The following is a 20712-nucleotide window of genomic DNA, read 5'->3' as shown; positions in this document are numbered from 1 at the left end:
GCAGGAATTTTTATTGTTCCCTGACTTTCGTGGAGGGATCCATCTCAAAAATAGCCTGTGCCTTAAAGAACAACAGAAATTATTGTATTTTAAAAGGGGAATTGAGCATGAATAAGACTAGATGTACTGTGACTGTATTCCAGTGAAGGCCACAATGCCATAAATTGAGAAGCATTGCTTTTCAGTTCTTCCATTATGCTTTTATTTATACTGTCCCAGTGTGGTCACTAGGGAACAATTTTGCTAGAACAGTGAGACAAAAGAGAAAAATTATTCTGTGTTGTGCTGAAGACATAGTATGTATCTGGTGTCTCATTTCAGCTGTTTGTAAACTACCTTGTCAACATGGAGGAAAATGCATAGCTCCAAACGTGTGCAGATGTCGACTGCCGTACTCTGGTCTACAGTGTACAAAGAAAAGGAAGGAGTGAAGCAACTTCAGCTAAGATAAGCTGCATTTTCTTGTAACTCTTCATACAGAGATGAAGTCTGCAGCAGTGTGGGACTTTTAACAAATGTGGTAACTAATTGATTTCAGATAGTTTTCTGTCTTCAGTGTATTAAGTAAATGCTTTTCTGTATGAAAGAAAAGTATTGCTGATTGTAACAAAGCTGTTAAGTATCCAAGTGTGTGTAGTGTATAGCACATGTTTTCTTCTGTTCTCATTTTTAATTTGTAAGCAGAAGTTGATACAGCTGACTTTGAAATAAAATGTACTCTTCAAATAAAGTACTTCAGAATAGATCTATGCCCTTCTTTTTGATTTTTTTCCCCCTTTGACCAGAATTATTGCATCATATTAATGATGTGTATTTAAGAATTGCACATGAAACAATTAATTCGGGTAATCAGAAGTGGATGTTAGTCCAAGTATAATTCAATAAGATTACACAGTTGCAAGAGGAAACTTGCAGAGTTCGCATCTTTCTAGAACATCAGCAAACTGCAAAGCATCTTATTAAAATCCTGGTTATTGCTTTATGTAGGCTTCCTGCCTCTGCACCCCCCCAATCTTGATCAGTAAAGCAGTATTAAAAAAACCCCAAAACACAGTACTTGTTCTGACTGTTCCACTATTGCTTTCTAAAAGCTTAATCCATACTGATACTCTGAAAGAGCCCTTATCTTGACTACTTCTACAATCATTTTATCTGATCAACTTCCAATTATTTCTTTTCTTTATGCCAGTAAGATAGGGAAATGTGTTTCTTTCCCTTCTGGAGATGTAGACATTGATGAGTCATTCCTGTTCAAGATTGTGCTGTTACAGGAGCAGTATAGTGGGAGGCTACAGACTGGCAGTGAGGAAAAGCTGTATCTGTCACAAATCACCTGTGTAGAGGATGATGAAGTTTGTCTTCTGGATGTGTTCCAGTTTGGCCTTATTTAAGTTTTGCAGCCTTTTGAATGGGCTGCAGATTGGACTGAGACTTCTATGTTCATTGTTCCATGTCTCATCTGTGCTGTTTCTTGAATGGTACACTTGAGGAAGGTTTTGCCAAAACATGCAAGGTGAATCAGTCAACTTTCTGAATGATGCCCAAATAATTTTTTTTTTTTTGAGAAAGATTGGTTTTCCTTGTCTTCTAGGTGAAACTGGAATTTTTGGTGGGAGAATTTAAACTATGCATTATTTTAATCCATTGTCCTATGCATTATTTTAATTCATTTGATAGAATAGTATTGTATTTGTGTATAAGCTCCCTTGCCAGAAGATGTAGCTTTCATAGGCAGAGTGACTTACATGGACATGCTTCCCCAGGGATTACAAGCCACTGAGCAGTGACAAGAAGCAAAGGAAATGGGGTTTTCTCAGTTACCAGCCTTCTCTAAAAGAGAGAACCCAAACATATGGAGGACAAATGAAAGACAATGGTATAGTTCATGAGACTCCTTTTCTGTTACGAGCAATTGTTGTGTTGTGTAGTTGAGAAGCTTTCTTCTGCCCTTGTGTTGGAGGCTGTTGCATTTGCTTCAGATAAAACCTGCTATGGACATATGTTTTTTGTGCTGCTTTTGCTGTGATACACAGGATATTTCAGACATGCTGGTGAAAAATGTGGTTTTCATGCATGGAACAAGATTATTTCAACAACGGTTCTGGAGTAGGCTTTATGATGATGAAATTCTCTGTCTGTGTCACAGTTCACTACAATAATCACACCATAATTTAGAAGCTGCAGGAGTTGAGCTGAATACCTTAGATGACATACTGGTTGCAGGGAAGTGAATGGAAAAAAATTAATTGCCTCAGACCCAAGATTTCATAGTAAATGAGCAGAAGTATGGAAATGCAAAGAAGCATAATATCTCAGTATTGTTCCTGAAAAGACTGACTTCTACTAATAAAGCCAAAAGTGACAATAATGGTGACTGGAAGCCAAAGAGATATTAGCATCATTAGGAGCATCAGACCAGGAGCAGTCAGTGAGAGAGACCTGTAGTAGTGTTTCTGAGCAGGCCAGAACAAATGCTAATTTAAATAGTTCCCTGTTTAGAAATGATTGAAGGAAGTAAGCAGTAGTAATTTGATGGCACACAGAATGTGATGGTGTAGAAATACTGCTTGAATGTAGCACCATCTACTGGCTACAGGGTTTTTCGCTGGGGTTTTTTGTTTTTACAAAATATCATTTAAATCTCCAAAGTTTAAAAGTGAATTTTCTAGTAGTTATTTTAAAGGAGAACAGTCTCAGAATGTATTATTAATGACAATCCAGGTCCCCAAATTATTATTTCCATGGTTCCATATCTATTTACTAAAAGAGCTGCCAGTATTCCTTCTGTTTCCCACTCACTGCAGGATTGAACATACTAGTTACAGCATGTAATTTCTGGAGCTAGATGTGTCTTCGTGTGAAAAGCTAGTTACACACGCAGCTCAAAGGTCATGAAAAATGACATGGAACAGGTTACCTCCCTTATTTATTAGAGCTAGTTGTTACACCTTATACAGATGCTCTGATTTTCGCTCAAAACAACCAGAAAAATTGTAAGGGCAGTGCACTGGTTGCGGTTTTGGTATTCTGTCTTCTCAGAGCGTGTGTGGAAAGGTGAGAAGTGATTTTTAATTTACTTACACGCACGTTACCATTTATATTTTCTCTTCTTAGTATAACTGGTTGTAGCAAGAATGAAGTTACTTGGTTTATCTGTAAAATATCCTGTATTGGCTAAACAGAGCTGTGGGTGGAAGTTGAGTAAAATGACCGGACATTGCCATGTGATACCTTTATATACAAGAGAAACAGCATAAACTTCTTTAGTCATTATTAACACTTTCTAACCTTGATGTTTGGGTTTGTATATGTACCCAGCTGTTATGTTTTATTGAGAACTGAAACTTTGGATTTTCCCATTTGGGCAAGTAATGGAGCAGATTTAGCCAATTTGTCAAGTAGCTTAAGCTTTTATACTGATTTACTTTAAGGTTTGCAGTGATGCTTCACAGGATTGCTCTTGGTAGATTGAAATGTTAACTCACTTCCTATTCTCAGCTATGAGAATATATAATTAACTTTTGTAAAAAAGAAAGAGCCTTTCACATGGGGCCTACTTTTTTGGGTTTTTTTGAAATCACAGCCAACACGGATACAAACGTAGGAAACTGAGTCCTTGCTAAGATCTGTGGTATCTTATGTGATATGAGTCCTTCCTTCAGAAAATGTTCATTTTGAAGATCTTTTCAAGATTATGGGCAAAAGCCAATCTGCACTTGGGAGAGTTTTTGCTGGCCTGAAGAGCTGCTTTAGTGCAGCCAGATAATAAGTGGATGATATACATAGGTACCTTCCACCATTTAGTATTTAAAAAAATCATGCAAGAAAATTCAGTGAAGATACCTGTATTCTGTATAATGTGCTAAGATTATCACTGTAAGATCTTAGTTTGGCACAAATTGCTCTTTGTTCCATCAGACGTGAACCATGGCAGCTCCTGCAGTATGCAATCCTTCTCCCCCCCTTTCAAATCTCCAAACTCTTCTGGGCCTAATTTCAGATATTGCATTGTGCAATTTTAGAACAATTCTGTTACCATGTGTACACAAGGCCTCTATATGCTTCCGCCTCTTGTTAAACTGAGCAGTTCTACTGCATTGTTGCAATGTGCTTTCTAATTACAGTGGATTCTGTTTCATGTGTAGGATGGACAATCTAGTAACAAAATTGTTTCAACTAATCACATAACTACTGGGCAGTTTTGAAGTAGCTGTCTGTCTTTATGCATGTACTAGTAATTCTTTCTGCATCGTGTGCTTGCTGGAAAATAGCACAGCTTAGCACTGAGCATTTTAAACTACTGTAGCAAAACTCTGGCTGTGCTTTTGTTTGCACAGCTTGCATTTGGAAAATGTAACAGAAATAATTTTTGCCTTCAGAACCACTGAAAATAAATGGCAAGTACTAAAAATTATTATTAAAAAAAACCAAACCCTTTATTCAGCTTGAAGTCCTAGAAAGGCACATACGTATTGATTCAGTTTGTGAATGGAGGGTTGCACACACTCATTAGCTGAAGTACTATTAACAGTGTTCCTGGCAGACGTCATCTCCATCTCTAGCACACCACCTCTCTAACTGACACATGGAATGGGGGTTATTACAATATGAGATTATGTGATATTGCTGTGTTTGCATTTTAGAAACATTTTCAGAACCTTGTGTAGTGAAAGCATCATCCTGAGACATCGGTTCCAATAGCTAGTCAGGTTTTGTTCAGAGAGATCTTTGTGAGTTCTGAGAAAAGAAACAGAACAAGTGGAGTAGGTTTTAAATAACAGAACAGTTCCCAGAAGATCAGGATATCAGCCAGTTAGATGCTTCACTGATTTAAAGAAACAATGGAAACCCTGAAACTTAAAATGCAAGTGGGAAATTGAGAACATTTTTAAAATACACCAGTCGGGCACTTGGAAATCCACCAGGCATCATTCTGGAATGACACTGAGTTCTCAAAATGCCATCTTATTTTGTCAAATCACTTAAGAGGACTATCAAAAGGTGAGAAATTTAGGCACAGAGCTGACAACAGCTATGATCAGCATCCTACAGTGGCAGTAAATGGCAAAATGAGCTTTATTTTCTTCCCCTTCAGAATTAGTGTATGTAAATTGAATATTGCTCAGGAGAACACGAAGTCATGACATTTATTTTTGGTTTTAAAAAAAACAAAACAGTAAACTTCAATAGCTTAGGTAAAGGGCTGTTTGTTTCTATTACTGAGCTCAGCTGGTTGTAGCAGAAACTGAAATGTCTTTCGCAGCTCTAGGGGAACAAGATGGTGGTCCTCTGTGGGAAACTTCAGAAAAAAGGGAATATTTTTGTTCAAAAACTATCTGTCAGGTGGTAGGTGCTAACTGTTCATTGGAACAATAAGTAATGGGAAAACCTGATGTTTTTATATGACATGGTGTTTTTACAAATACTTTCTAATTTGTTGTATAGGGATGGCAGGATGTACAGCAAATTCCTCCTATTAGTTCCTATTTTAAGATTCAGCATGGCTAAAACATTGTCAAATTTCTCTAAGAGACTCGGGCAAAATTTCCTTCTACTACAGAATGCCATCTCAAAACAGGGACATAGATCTCTTACAGGCACAAAAATCATTCAGTAGGTGGGTACTCAACTTCGTAGGTGTAAGTAATGAAGTCAAACAAGAAGAGTCGGTATCTCGCTCCTGGCTACAAAGTCTCGTCACAGATAAACCAGAATTCTTGTGCGTCTGGTTGACACTTACCAAGACATGCGGCCTTGCCTCCATTTTTAGTAGCCAGGCCTCAGTTTAGGTTCCCCCTCCTTCCTCACTCCTAGCTAGTCATTGTAACAACAACTACAGAACAAAGAAGAAAAAAGTAGTTCTGCTTTTTCTTCTGTATGCAGCCAAACAATACCTATGTAAACAATGTTTAAAAATGGAAGGTACCATTCACAAGTGATGAAGTGCTGCCTTCTTCTCCTAGAGACACTCCACAGCTATTACAATCTTGTTCCCACAAAGGAAATCTTATAGTCCAGTTGATGACATCAACAAGCTGCAGAATTTTGGGTTTGCATCACTCATCAAATCTATAAGCTCAGTGAAGACTTGGAGGCTGTGGGGTTTGTGCATGAGGTAGCAAAAAATTATAGAAATATACATATGTTTTAATGACTACAAGATTGTTGTTTTGAAGTTTGACAAAATTAATGACTGTAATATGAATCTTAAAATCATGCTTCTGGATATTCCTTTCATTTAAATAAACTCTGTAACTGCCTTCAACCATCTTGCTCTTTTCAAGTCTCATACATCCATGCAGCATTGCAATGTAATTGATACACTCATTTTCTTCAAGCACGATGCCTTTGTACCTTGGAGAAAAAAAAAATGTAAAAATAAACTTTAATGACACAGCCTGTTTTTATGATAAAATTGAAGAATCTATTTTAATGAATCTCTGCTTTCCCAATAAGCAGAAACACAACATTAAGTTACACTTGTGCGTATAGCTTGTTTATTTCCTTAAGAAAATGTGCCATTTTGGTCAGTGTATGATACAGCACTGTCTGACTGATCAACAATGTATTTTCTAGATTAAAAATATACTAATGCTTTGCAGGATATATTTATGTAAACATTTAAATAAAAATTATGCTTTTTTTTAAGTCACATTTTGGAAATCCATATAGCAAACATTATAGTAGTCTTTATAGGTTGTGTAGTTTTATATTTGCAAAATGTGCATGAGCATTTATTAATGGTTCCAATTTCTTAAACATATTTGCCCCATCTCTAGCAAGTTATCTGCTATCTGACCACAAATGGTATTGGCATTGTGTATTAGACTTGATAAAGTAGAAAAAAGATGTGAACTCCCATTGGTTTCAAGTGGGAGAAACTGAGGCCAGGTGAAAGTTAAACCATTGTTGTCCTCCTTGTTTTTTACCTATTTCTCACTAAAAATGCCTGCACATCTAGCAGTCACATTACAGGTTTTACATTAAAAGACATAATGTGGCAAAGTACTAAAAAGAAAGGAAAGCCGGGAAGGATAGAGTATGCTATTTTGGCTGCAGCAGGAGACCAAAGAACTAATTTTTATTTTTTTTTTAAAGACAACACAGTACAGGTGTGAACAGTGGGATGTAATTAAAGATGAATGTAAAGGAACAGCACCAGCATGCAGTGCTCAAATCAGCTAGGTGATGTCCCAGCTCTACCAAGGGACTTCTGCTGGCACCAGAGAAGTGTCTAAATACATTGAAATGAAACAGAGAAACATCACAAATGATGCAAGAAGATTAGAATGCTTTCTGCTTCAGAGGTCACAAAAAAAAGTTAGTTTTAGTTATCATGAAAACTTTAATTAAATTACTTCAGTGAATGACTGTCAGCACTCAAGCAAAGAAATACAACAGAAGATTATGTGACAAAACAGAGAAATGGTCATCATTCACTATAAAGCAAAAAAGTAAAGCTATTCCAAAAGTTACACTTGGGGATAAGGACCATTCGTATAAAACAGGGATGAACTGTGTGGCATTGTAGTTAGTTAGTTGAAAAAGATCACGGCTTGATGCAAGCTAAGAAAGTCAGCAGTAGGATACTCTTCCCTAAAATGGGACCAGACACTGTAAAAGATAAAAAAAAATAATGGTAAAAAATAAAATAGTGGATAAAATAGTGGTTGTTATGAAGAGGATAGTTATCATTTCCTGCTGCAGCCACTTAGGGAGTGACAAGAGATAATCAGCTTAATTTGAAACACAGAAAATTTACTTTAGGTGTTGAGAACAATTCTGTAAGTATTGGAGCCTATAAATTACCGGAATAGCTCTTAGGACTTTTATGAATTTTCCCTCATAGGAGACTGAAAGGAAGAAATTAGACAAGCACATTTGGTGTATTTTGTGCTGCTTCATTGGACGAGGGTGGACTAGATAATGACTCCCAAATCACTGTATCTGTGATAGTGCCTTGACTCTACACGTACCTGAATTTTCTTCCCACAGAGGACTCCAGTATAACCAGGACGACAAGAGCATACGTTAGGCAATACACACTTGCCTCCAAACAGACACTTCTGGTTGCACACAGCTAAAACAAAAGAGTTACAGATGTGGCTTTATTAATGAAATCAACTTGACAAAGGAAAAGCGGCTACTACCTCTGTATACTTATTCTGCTTGCTTATAGGAGCTCAGAACTTGGCAGGTATTTCACAGGGAAGCACTGTCACAGGGAAGACTTTCTGGTCACGTGGAGCCAACAATGTTCTTATGCCTGTCCCATCCCCCTTGTGCTTTGGTGCAGATTTAATATCGGAACACACTGAGGGCATGAATGAGACTGAGCAATACGGGACATAAGGTATTTTTTTAATTCATCCTATTTCAAGCTACTGCAATGGCCTCTCAGGACTGTTGCAGCAGCATACAGTGTTAGAGCAAGCCACTGCATACTGCCATGGTCCCAGATTACTGTCACATTCTGGAGGGCTTCAGAATGGCCAGAGGAATCTCTACTTCTTATCCCACCTTTGACACAGATTTGGGTTAGAATGCAATCACGGTGTAGGAATTCTAGGCACTATGTATGGCTGAAGCAGTCTTAACTGTGCTGAAGCAAAAGGTTTACAGATCACGTCATTCTTACGTATTTGACACTGGATTCCTTCCCACTGCGGAGGACAATGACATGTACTCGGTCCAATACATTCCCCACCGTTCTTACATTCCTGAAGACAGATTGCTGCACAGACATCATCACAAAGTTTGGTTATATCCCAAGTGATTACTGTTACTTCTTATCTACATTTCAGGATGCCCACAAGAGGCTGAGAGTTTTCCATACACAAGAGTCACATCACCTTCACTGAAAATCTATCTAAGATCAAGAGGATATTGAAGAAGAGAGGCAACTAGAAACAAAAAACTCAAGAGCCAAAGCACGCATTGAGATGTTCTGATGCACCACAGATTGCTACAAAAGCCTGAAATACTGTATTAAGTCAGCACTATTAATAGTTTTGTTTTTTCCTAATTTACCTTTCTAAAACCCATACCTTAGTGAGAGATCTTTTGTCTGTCATGCAATTTAACACACAGTGAATCAACTCATGAACATCTGATCCAAAGTTATTTTCTATGACCCATTTTTCTGCACATTCATCCATGCTTATTAAGCCATAATCTAAACCACTACTATTTCTCATTGGTTAACTGACTATTTGGTAATCAGATCTCTCTTCCACAGTGTCTATCTCACCCCTGTCAATATGGGTAATATTTTTTTCAATAAAACTTTCCAATAATTACAGAAAGTAATAACAGGGAAAACTGTTTTTCCTCCATGCCATTAGGGAGCTCATTGGCCATATCAATATCTGAGCCTCGGGTGGGCACTGTGTCAGACACTAACAATTTATCTATTGGATTTTACCACCCATCCTCATGCTGATTTTCATGCAGACTGTGCTTTTTATCCACGTTGCCACATTTTATTTGTGCACCATCAATATTTTCATTAAGATACAATGTGACCCCCAGCGGGGCTACCATCACAATCCTGTTTCTACCTTTCCTAAAGAGCTTGTGCCCATTGTGTCTTCTATTCCAATCATTTCCCGCTATGTTTCCACAGTTTTCCAGTCTTTCACTGTACTTCTTTTGCTATTACATCTGCTTTTATGTCCTACAGCACAAATGGAAATTCTTTCACTTCATTGACTCAGCTCTTTGCAGAAATACAGATGTTTCTTATTTAGACAACAATGAAGAAAGAAACAAATAGCATTTGCTATACAAGAATTTAACAGATATTTTGGTCTCATGATTTAGCCTAAGAACTGCATGGTATTAGTTCTCCATCCTAAATTGTGCTGCCAAGTTATACACCATTATTTTTCCAATGTGTGTATATTCTTGAGTTCTTTGGCACTAACTTCATATTACGTGTGTGGACAGAGTTGTCTTTTAGTCATATAACCATACTTTTTAATGTATGTTTCTCCTGTTGACTACAAGATACTTACGAGTGTCACATCTTTTTCCTCTCCATTCTGAAGGACAAGAGCAAATGTTTGGCCCTACGCACCTTCCTCCATTCATGCACCTTGGCTCACAGACACCTTAAAATCAAAAACATCTGCTGTTTAATACATTTAACTGATTACAGAATAATTTATTGGTTACTTTCAGATCCTGGAAGGATTATACCACTAGCTTACTTTTCTCACATCTTCTGCCTGTGTACCCATCAGGACAAGTACAGACATTATTTCTCATGCAATGACCACCATTCTTGCAAGGCGGGCTGCAGACAGCTAAAAGATACAAACAGGAGGAAAAGGCTGTAGTTTGCATTTTGTGTGACTTAGCGATATACTTCGAGGAAATGAGTGCAACACTAAAATTCTGATAGCTTATATAGACATTCAGCACTATCAGGTCTGTCTCATGAAAATCATATTAATGTGGATTGGTGCCTACATCAACAGTAAAGACAAAATTGGATAAAAAGGGGTAAAGATTGGCAACTGTACGTGTACACAAGTAACCAGAGTACGTAATATACAGTGGAACTGGTTGAACACTGCTGAAAAAGTTGCATGGAAGACAAGGCCTTTTCCTTCTCCTGAATCAGCCGTAAAATCTAAAAAATAATGTAATCTCTGTTTTACACCACTTCTCAGGTACATGACTTGGTTGTGAATTTTATGTCTTAAGATAACAGTGTTTTGTCACAGACTTCCTCTTAGGGGCAACTAAGAGGGGAAAAGAAAAAAAAAAAAATATTACCATTTTGACACTGGGCACCAAAGAATCCATGTGGACAGAGGCAAACATCTGGCTTAGTACAGGAACCACCATTGAGACACACAGGGTCACACATTGCTGCAGAAACAGTGTCAGGAAGAGTAGGAAGCATAACATCCAAATAAAGTCTAAAAAATATGTGCTTCTGTTGCAAGAACAGGAATTAAACAACTAAGATAACTGCAGGTAACACCATTCACATAATATCTTTACACAAAAATTTTAGATGAGTATTACATTTTCTAGAGGTGCTGCTGGCAGCAGAACTAACATGCAGAGAGAAGAGGGAGTGCAGGGGCTCTGCGGCAGCAAGCAGACGCCCATCACTGCTTCCTGAGCAACATGGTTCCAAATTTCAAAGTATGGGAGGTCCTACGAACGGAACATGTAAGTTGTAGGAGTGCTACCTGTACTGCACGTGGGTCCATACCACCCAGGTTTACACTGGCAGATGTCTGGAGTGAGACATTCACCACCATTTTCACAGTGTCTGTTGCAAACCACTACCATCCAAGAAGTTGAGCAAAAAAAAGGAGAAGCAAGGGGGAGGAGGTGGAAGGGGGAGAAAGAGAGAAAGAAATATGTTACACATTATGCTTGATTCATTTTTCAGTTCTTTCCCAAATACTAACATTGGAACTAACATATAATTCCACTAGTTGAAGAAGAATTGATTAATAGGCTAATCCAGTCTTAAAGCCATAAAAAGCTAGCAGCAGACTACAAAGGCAAATAAAATGTCTTTCCATATAATTATCCACGGTCTGGTTATAGTCAGTGTCAAAAATCTAGAAAATTTCAAATACATTCTAAAAAAATGGGAAATTCAGTACTAAGAGACAAATGGACCATGTTACGTGATGGATTTGACGAACTCCAAGAACATACACTCAAGTGTCCACCATCACTTCAGCAAGTGCAGCTGCATGGATAGAGTGACACGAGACTAACAAGCAAAGACATTCAAATATCATAGCTGTGGAAAACCATGAATCACATTCTTAACATTTGCTTAACAAAGAGAAGCACTTTTTTTTGTGTCACAATCAAAAAACTGAGAATGAAGAGTCCTGGTATTTGAGGAGCAGACAAACAAAGGATTTTTTCAATTCAGGGTCAATAATACAGTGTCACATTCAGGTGAATGATCTATAAATAGCACATCTAAATTTGGCCTCTCTGAATTATAAAAATTACCAGTAGGAAATCTACCCTAAATTTGGAGTTGCCAAATTGTAGCACGTAGAATTCGATATGTAAAAGGCAATTTATGCAAGACTAACTAATTCCAATTTTTCAGCTATGATCACTGCAATTTTTCCAATTTTCACACCAGGTAAAAAAAAAAAACAAAAAAAACCAAACAAACCACAACACCCATAATGTGGTTCTGAATTCAGCTTTTCTGAATACCAGTTTTTCTGACCCACCATTCATTGATACCAACTTCTGAATGTACCCCAGCATCTAACCAATTTAGCATGACAGAAGTTAAAGAGCTGTAAGGACATATTAAACATCAACGTTTGTTTTGAAGATAGTATCACACATGCAACATACTCAATATTTCCACATTCATGAATCATAAATAATAAACTATTTGCAATTGTTATAGTACATTATGTTTTCAAAGCTACATGCAAATACTATCTAACTAATGTTCAAAAAGCCCAAGTATGGCAGCCTTCAAAGAGGCACACATATTATGTTTATTTGCTAGCATCAAATTTTGAGGGCATCAAAAATTTAAACCATAATTTGCTTTCTTGCTCTTGAAGAACAGCTGAAATGTTTTATATTATTTCCTTATGCTTTTCTGCTTACTTGTATCACATCTTGGTCCCACGAAACCATATGTGCAGGTGCAGAGATTTCTGGCCAAGCATGTGCCTCCATTTTGACAGGGTGGTTTACAATGTGCTGCAGATACAGAATTATGTTGTTCAAGAAATCACCTCTAAAAAGATGTGTGGATAGGTTATGCTTTAGAAAAAGGAACATGTTAATAACTGACAGTGAGCAAAGAACTGAAAATAAAATAAAGAGATGTATGCAATGCCTTTTGACAAGAATAAGTGACAAGAACTTAATTCCAACAGAGTACACAGAGTCCCAGCAGTTTTGGTCACCCTGAAGAAATCTAAGACAATTTCCAGACAGGACTTCCTGCTCTTTGGGGGTGTTTAGCTTAGAGACATCTACATTCACTGGTGAACTCCTCTACTTACTGTGAAAGCTAAATTTAGGAATATCCGATCGCAAGCAACATTTACAGTATATAGCAAAAAAGTACTCAGTCCTGTTAAAATACATGTAAAATGAACACACCCCTTTGCTGTCAGAATTAATCATCATGGAAGTTATTTACAGCATCTTTTGTGTATTTATGGATTCTAAAGTGAAAAATATTCTGTTTACCTTCCTCACAAGCAGAACCACTGTATCCTGGTAGACATTCACAGACATTGGGCTTAATGCACTTCCCATGGTTTTTGCAATCAGGTCTGCATAGAGCTGGGCAAAAAAATCAACAGTGATCTTCAAATCATTAATTTGTGGATATGAGTTACCACAGGGTACATCAAAATGCCATACTCACCGGCCTGACAGTTATAACCAGCATAACCAGGTTTGCATTTGCAAATATTGGGTGCCACACACTCCATATTTTTGCCACACATTTGTCTACATCTTGCTGAAAGGCAATGAAGAAAACAAAGAAAGGAATAAGCAAAATGAAAGTGGCATTTCAGCACAACTGAGACACATCAGAAAAATATTATTAAGTGCATCTATACAACTAGAAACCTGTAGGCTATGCCAATATGAATAATGAAAATGAGAAAATTCAATACTCTGTGCATTTAACTGATCACAGAGTAACAATGTACTTTCAAGTTATAAAGATGTCACAAGATTCTTTTCTGCAAAACATTTAGTACAGTTATTTGTAATACCTCTGCAAGTGAAGCCATCTCCATAATAGCCATAAGGACAACGACCACACTTGACGCTTCCATCCTGACTTGGCTCACAAGGTACACCAGGAAAACAGGGTAAGTCAGCACAGGTTATTGCTTGAGGAGTCACTACTTCACTCAGTTCTTCAGGAAGAATTTTTGGTGGTACAGTGACTTCAACAAGGACAAAAGGCAAAGGACTTGCTTTATGCTTGGCTAATAGGTGCTGAACTCTGTGAGCGTTTCCACTTTTGAGTACTTTGCTTGGCAAATAAAGCCCTTTGCTTATATTTGTTCTGCTGCTAGGAGAAGTCTTCCTGCTGGTCTCAAAATAGCTGTAGGCCTCAACTTGTGCCCCTGTTTTCTTCTCAGGTGATACAGCATGGTTCCTTGAAGATGTAGTCACCACAGCATGTACTGAAGAACTCTCTTCCATGTTAGCAAGGTGACCACTGACAGTGCTGAGAGCATGAGCAATGTTTCCAGTAACAGCAGGTTGTACAGAAGCACTTCGCTGAGAATTATGTGACTTCCAAGTGGTGATTGTTTTTACTGTGGAGGCTGGTGAAGTGCTGCTACCAACCATTTCTGTAGAAATAAATCTCTCAGGAACATCTGTAGAACTGGGAATATAGCTTGAAATGCTCAAAACTTTCTCAAAGGATGATTGTTGGAAACCTACAGCATGTTAGAAAGAAAGGGGAAAAAAAGTACAGGAATATGAGACTTTTTTTTTTTTTTTTCCTTCTGAGAGTGGGGAATATCTTCTGAACAGAAAAACATATAACCCATTCATTCTATGCTTCAGGAAGTCTCTCCATGTGCTACATCAGAACACACGTATGCAGCAGAACCTAACTCCTAACTGGCAGAACTGAAGAAGACCAAAGTATTCTCGCTACATCTTTCCCACCCTCACCATGGCCTTTCCATGGCTGGAAGACAAGGAAAAAGTACATATGAGGCAGACAGCAAAATTTTTCCCATACTGAGTCAATAAACAGCTTTACTGTCAGAGTAAATTACCAGTGCCAACTGGTACCAACTAGATAACGGAAACAGAGTTTAAAGAAAAGCTACTGCTTATGGTTCACCCGTGTATCTAAGTGCTAGTAATAAGACTAGAGTCCAGATGCAGATATTTAATCACAAGTATGTAAATGCTTATACTTAATGATGCAACTTGTACGGTATTTTAGGCAAATAATCCATCACCTTGTAGCAAAAGTATTACCATGTTTTACGCTCCAAACTTTTTTCTCAACTTTCTTTAAGTTTCTGCATGGATTTTATTAGTGGGATGTTTCATGTGCTTTATAAACAACAGAGACTGACTCAGCCTCCTCTTTGAAAGGAGTGCAAACTGAAAAGTTCTTCATATTCTGCCCAGGAAAAATGAGTGTTCTGGTGGGCTGTGGAAAGGAATATGGCACTGTAATCCCAGAATGGCAGAAGGCCGTTGGCTTTTAGCATTGTGTGCCAGTTTTTTTTGGAGGAGATTATTCTACCTAACTGAAGATCTGTCCCTAACCCCATTTGGAACAGTACAAGAAAATGGTATACAAAAGGTTAAGCTTTCCTGAGTGTTGTTACAGAATGCTATGTCTTCCACTGTTCGAAAGCAAACCATTTTGCCGCAGACAAAGAATTATCAAAGCACTAGCAGTGGAGTGAGAGAGCTTTCCTTCTCCCTCACTAACAATTCAGAGATAAAGGGAAAAAGCACATTAGAATTTCCTGCAAAGAAAGCCCCAGCAGGCAGAGATGGAAATGCCAGCATCAGTGTTTATGGAGTTTTGGAATTAAGAACATTCACTTCACCTTTCCTTTGAGTTAAAGTAGGAAAATGGCATTCAACATAATGACATAAACTTTTGCTTATCTCAGATAACAGATGTCCCTATCCCCATGTTACCTATTTTATGTCAGTGGTTAGTCACAAAAACAAAAGGCAATAGTAAGAATGTCATACATCACACCGTCAATAAAGTTACTTGACTTGCCTAAGGGATTTTTTGGCATTGACATTCCAGTCTCATTTTTCAGATCAGAATACAACCCCAGTAATTAAGTAAATAGAGACAAACTGAAAAACTGAAGTGAGTAACATAAAACTGACTGGAACCTTTATTTGCCAGATACATTCTTATCAGTATGTGAATCAGAAATTCCATTTTCTTCATGAAAAAGATCACCTTTATTCCTTCCAACTTCTCCCGTGGAAGACTTTCTCTCAATATTAATGTCTTCAAAGCTTTCTAAAAAAAAATATATATGTGAACACATTAGTAGATACTTTTGTTTCAACTGCAAATAAATTACCGAGTTAAAGTTTTAGTACACAAGAATAATTCACAATTCAGAAAGCAGATGAAGAGTAAAAATTGTTTCTTAAAAATTTTCAACAGAGTATTTTAAAAATACAAGTTATTCAGTAATTGCATTGTAAATAAATGTTTGGGCAGCTTATTTCGCAGGTCCCTTGATTTGGGTAAATAATTCCATGTTAAGCAATCTAACAGGAAAACAATTTGTCAGTAATTGCCCATACAATGAAAATAATGCAGAAGAAAATACATTTCTCTGTATTCTCCTTTCATTGAAAAGAATTGGGGTATTCTGTATCTATCTTTTCTAGTCACCTGAAAAAGTGTTTTACAACTATGTGACCCAGTGCAGTCTGATGTTGTCACTGACATTCTGTCCCAGCCATCAACAGTCAGAGACATAGTCCTGTTTTGCTGACTACTGAAAAGAGTTCTAAGTTACTGTTAGAAACACAAAGCACAACCACAGATATTTTATCTGAATAACAATAAGATAATAGCATTCTTCTGAAAAACAAATAATTTTACCATAACATGACTTCCCATCTCCTTGCAGATTATTTGGGCATGGACCACAATAGTAAGAACCAAAAGTATTGAAGCAAAATACTCCAGGGAAGCAAGGACTGGATACACATTCATCCACATCATCTTGACAATTTTTACCTGCATTGAAATACAGAATTTTTAAAATAATATTGTGTTACTAGACTTTAACAGTGTGTTTATCAAAGATAAAAGTAGAATGTATGCAGCTACTGAAATACAAAAAGGGCATCTATCAAGAGCAACAAAGAATTTCAGTACATCTAACAAGTACAGCTGACTAGGTTTGCTATTCTCATTTGTTCATCTTATGTCAAGTATCTTGCTTATTGTGGAATATGGAGAAGATGGGCTGTGGGGACTACACGTTTATCTGCAGGCAGAGGAGAAATCACACTGCAACCAAAGTCATCACTCCTATGTTTCACCATGGTGCCGAGTTTACCTCTGCAGAGGAAAACAAAGGAAATTTGGTCTCAAACAACCATTGTATTCACGCAAGAAGAATCTTGAAGTATATCATGTAACTTTATCACAAGACCATAACATTTCTTCATGCTCTAACAGTAAGCTATTTACAGCAAATTTTTTCTTAAAAAGGTAGACATAAAATTAGAAACTCCTATTTATCACTAGGCATGATAAATGTGTGTAAATAAAGTAGTAATTTACCTTGAAGTTCAGGCGGACATTCACAGTAATAGCTGTTTATTCCATCCACACATCTGCCAATACCACACTGGTTAAGTTTACAGTCATCAGTATTCACTTGACAGAGATCACCTTCAAATCCAGCCACACACACACAAAGATATCTTCCGCTTCCAGGTGGGAAATTAACGTTTGTCACACATGAGCCATTATTTAGGCAATCACATGATTTTACACTGACCTACAAGACATGCCCAATAAGAGTTTTCTTTTTTTTAAATGAACTAGTGATTAATTTTGTAATTAGAGATCTTTAACATCTTACTAGTATGTATCATTTTACTTTAATATTCATTACCTCCATTTCTACCTTAGTCTTCGCATTGCAGTCATCTGTCAAAGAAAATGCTAATTTATGGGGATTCATTGACACAGCTTTCCACAAAAGAAGACCTGATGGGGAAAGACTGGCACCTTCTGGACCAGAATCCAATGTGAAATGGATAGCAGAGCCCTCTGGATCTGAGGCCAAAAACTGATATACAAAATCTTCTCCATAAAAAGTCTGTAGCATACTCTGAAAATTTTCCAGCACTGGAGGCTGGTTGTCTGTAACAAAGGACATATTTACTTTTTTAAGCAAAAGTTGCAATACACTTATAGAAATTAAAAAGGAACATATCTTCCTACTAAGGAAGTCATATGTAATTATTTATTCTGAATTCTAACATATTTGAATGGCACAGGAAAAGCACATCATAACTGTAACGACATAACCAAGAAATTAGTTATACTACACAAGAGGTTGTAAAGATGCTTTGCATCTATACATGGGAAGAACTCATAATTTATTGAATTTAAACACTGTATTTTAACAGTACAGAGACAGTTTGCAGATGAAAGTACAGGAAGCCATAAAACTCAGAGGTGATTGTTGTTTCCTTTAAGAAACGAACAGACGTTGTCAAGCAATACTAGGCTGCAGTGACTATCTTGGCAAAACTGAACACGAGGTGATAGAAGAAGTCACTCACTCACTGTTCCTTGGAAGGATTTTAACCACACAATTTACACACTTCTAAGTCTTAGTCTTTTTAGATGCCTGCACTGTTGAGCTCTAACCTATTTGGCAGGAATAGTGAGATTTCTACAGACACCAACTGAAAACAAACAGACAAAACCCGTGCATCAGGACAAGTTCTGTGAAAAAGAGAAGCAGAACCCCTGGGGAGAGTGCAGGTTTTGAAGCTGGGACACAGGAAGGTGATTAAAGATTGCTGCATTTTGGTTTACAGTGAAGTGACTGCTCCAAGGAGGAACCCACCCACTGTGGCAGAAACCATGAAGCTAGAAGAAGCTGTAATCAGTGCCTCAGCAGTTAGATTCTGACACCCTGTTCCTAATGTCATCCACTCCAGAGAAGAGGTTGTGCTCCTTGGTATTAGGGAATTGCCTCTGGTTTACATTCTTCTCCCATTTCTGACTCTGGCAATACTGAATTCCAGTCTGTGGCTGTAACATGGAACTCCCTTGACTCCCCAACTGTTGGATGAGTTGCATTTCATTCATTTCATTCAGGTTTTATTCTTTTGGAATAGTTATAGCTACCTTGGTTTTCAGTACAAGTTTGAACTAGGAAAAGATTCAGCAAGACAGGCACCAAAAGTCCCGCTCATGCAGGACCCTTCCCAATCCAGGCAGAGTCTTGCCAGCACATTCACCCATGAAAACACAGATGGAATGATTGTATTTGAGATGTTATGGACTTGGTTGATGGGGCAGGCTGGATGGTTACTAGTAAAGTCCCAAGAGACATCCCATTTGGTGAAGGGACCAATATGATTTGTATATCCAAAGACCAGGAGCCAAAAGAGCTACAACTTCTAGGCTAGAACTTTATAGTCTGGAGAACAAAAATGAAGACTCTAGACTTGGGTCGTCTTTTCACTTTTTTTCTAGTGTGGTTTCTAACTAGAATGAAGTATGCCAGTCTTGGATATACTTTCAAGTATTTGCTTGGGACATGTATCTAGGTCATCGATGTGGATTATGTCCAAATGTTGAGTGACTAATAAATATGATATGCCAGTTAATTCAGTTTGTGTTCTGCTCTTGCTTGGTATCAGAGTCATTTGTTGGAAAATACCTTTTATTCCAAAATGTTGAAGACCAACATTTGTGGATGTAGCTGTGCCAAATATCAAAAGACTTCAAAACGTCAGTTAGGCTGAGAGTTGTTAATTTTCATTAGTTATTTATAATGGCTACTGGGGGGAGAGGGGGTCAGGGCAAGAAAAAAAAAAAAAAGCCTATCTTTTACATGTATGGTCTGGAAAACAAAATATCATTTTCAGAAATCAGGAGAAATTTCAGATGAAAACCGAGATCATATTACAACCTAAATTAGGAGGTACTAAGCTTTAAATGAAACACTTAACTAGTTAAACTTAAAACTTCACTATTTCAAAAAATTAGAAAACTTAGTAGATTTTCAATTTCTTGCTAATAAAAAAATACATTTAGAACTTACTTTCAACAACGGACCAAGTTAATTTTGATATGCCAGGTCTGCAGAGTAAGCAAGGGCTGGTTGGATTTGTGTCACCTTCACCATAACAGAGTCCATCTATGTTGCACGTTTTCTCCTTTTAGAGAAATGACAATGTGATTCATTATTTTTTGGTTCCCAAACAGTAAATCTGGATGAATTTGTAAAGTGACAAATAAAATCTCATCTATTCTGTACTTCCACTAAACAACTAAGTTTGTTTTTGAATCTAAACAACTGACAGCATGCTTGGTTTTATTTGTCAATTATATGAAGTGCTTTTGGTTCCATTTTTTTAATTCAATATTGCCTCATCCCAGCTTCTCTTTCTGTTCTTATCATTTCTGTGCATGGAAAATCCCTGTTGGAAACAGGAACAGGGTCCGTCCGCTGTGTTTTCTAGATTTTTTTTTTCTGCTTTAAAATTTACATATTTTCATAATAAACATAGGGAGTAATGAAATATTTACCTTTAACATACATAACCCAGATTCCTGTGGTTCACATGTCTGACAAGCTCCATCATACAATATCACTGTTTTAGAGTTGCTATAAATGAATCCATCATTAGAAATCTGCAAGATATACAGCAAAAATGCATTAACCCACACAAGTATCAACAAATCACCAGTGGGGACTGCTAGCGTGAGCTTCAACTCATGGAGATACACCTACATTTAGCTGTTTAAACTCTCATAATAGCCAGCAGAAATCTAATCTTATCTGACAGTAAGTCTAGGCAGATAGTTGACCAGCCACATGTACGTATCTACTTTAGGGTAAACTGAATAATGTGCAGGCTCTATTGACTTTATTGACTCAATCTGTATGAGAGCTCGGTTATCTGCCTCACACAGGGATGCGTACATGTAGACTGGGC

At 37.4% G+C, this 20712-nt stretch overlaps 2 protein-coding genes across 2 annotated transcripts in view; one reads left to right on the top strand and one right to left on the bottom strand.

Annotated features, from left to right (window-relative positions):
- LOC104468603 (von Willebrand factor D and EGF domain-containing protein-like) overlaps nt 1-606 on the top strand; it is a gene marked incomplete at its 5' end in the record, with an annotated part of 5153 nt that extends 4547 nt beyond the window's left edge. Inside the window, one exon of the mRNA XM_010082795.1 lies at nt 322-606. Within this exon, the coding sequence (XP_010081097.1) occupies nt 322-431 (110 nt within the window). The remainder of the gene's footprint in view (nt 1-321) is intronic.
- Nucleotides 607-6333: 5727 nt separating this feature from the next.
- The window catches only part of VWDE (von Willebrand factor D and EGF domains), a gene marked incomplete at its 5' end in the record, with an annotated part of 33919 nt that continues 19540 nt past the window's right edge, over nt 6334-20712 (bottom strand). Inside the window, 16 exons of the mRNA XM_010082794.1 lie at nt 6334-6354; nt 7977-8080; nt 8639-8734; nt 10017-10112; nt 10212-10307; nt 10783-10878; nt 11208-11303; nt 12625-12720; nt 13219-13314; nt 13400-13495; nt 13758-14438; nt 16616-16753; nt 17306-17525; nt 17643-17893; nt 19815-19929; nt 20303-20407. Coding sequence (XP_010081096.1) covers nt 6334-6354; nt 7977-8080; nt 8639-8734; nt 10017-10112; nt 10212-10307; nt 10783-10878; nt 11208-11303; nt 12625-12720; nt 13219-13314; nt 13400-13495; nt 13758-14438; nt 16616-16753; nt 17306-17525; nt 17643-17893; nt 19815-19929; nt 20303-20407 — 2403 coding nt within the window. The remainder of the gene's footprint in view (nt 6355-7976; nt 8081-8638; nt 8735-10016; nt 10113-10211; nt 10308-10782; nt 10879-11207; nt 11304-12624; nt 12721-13218; nt 13315-13399; nt 13496-13757; nt 14439-16615; nt 16754-17305; nt 17526-17642; nt 17894-19814; nt 19930-20302; nt 20408-20712) is intronic.

Source organism: Pterocles gutturalis, unplaced genomic scaffold, assembly GCF_000699245.1.
Source record: "Pterocles gutturalis isolate BGI_N339 unplaced genomic scaffold, ASM69924v1 scaffold4635, whole genome shotgun sequence".
Taxonomy (NCBI): Eukaryota; Metazoa; Chordata; class Aves; order Pterocliformes; family Pteroclidae; genus Pterocles; species Pterocles gutturalis.
This window is presented reverse-complemented; position numbering and strand designations above follow the sequence as displayed.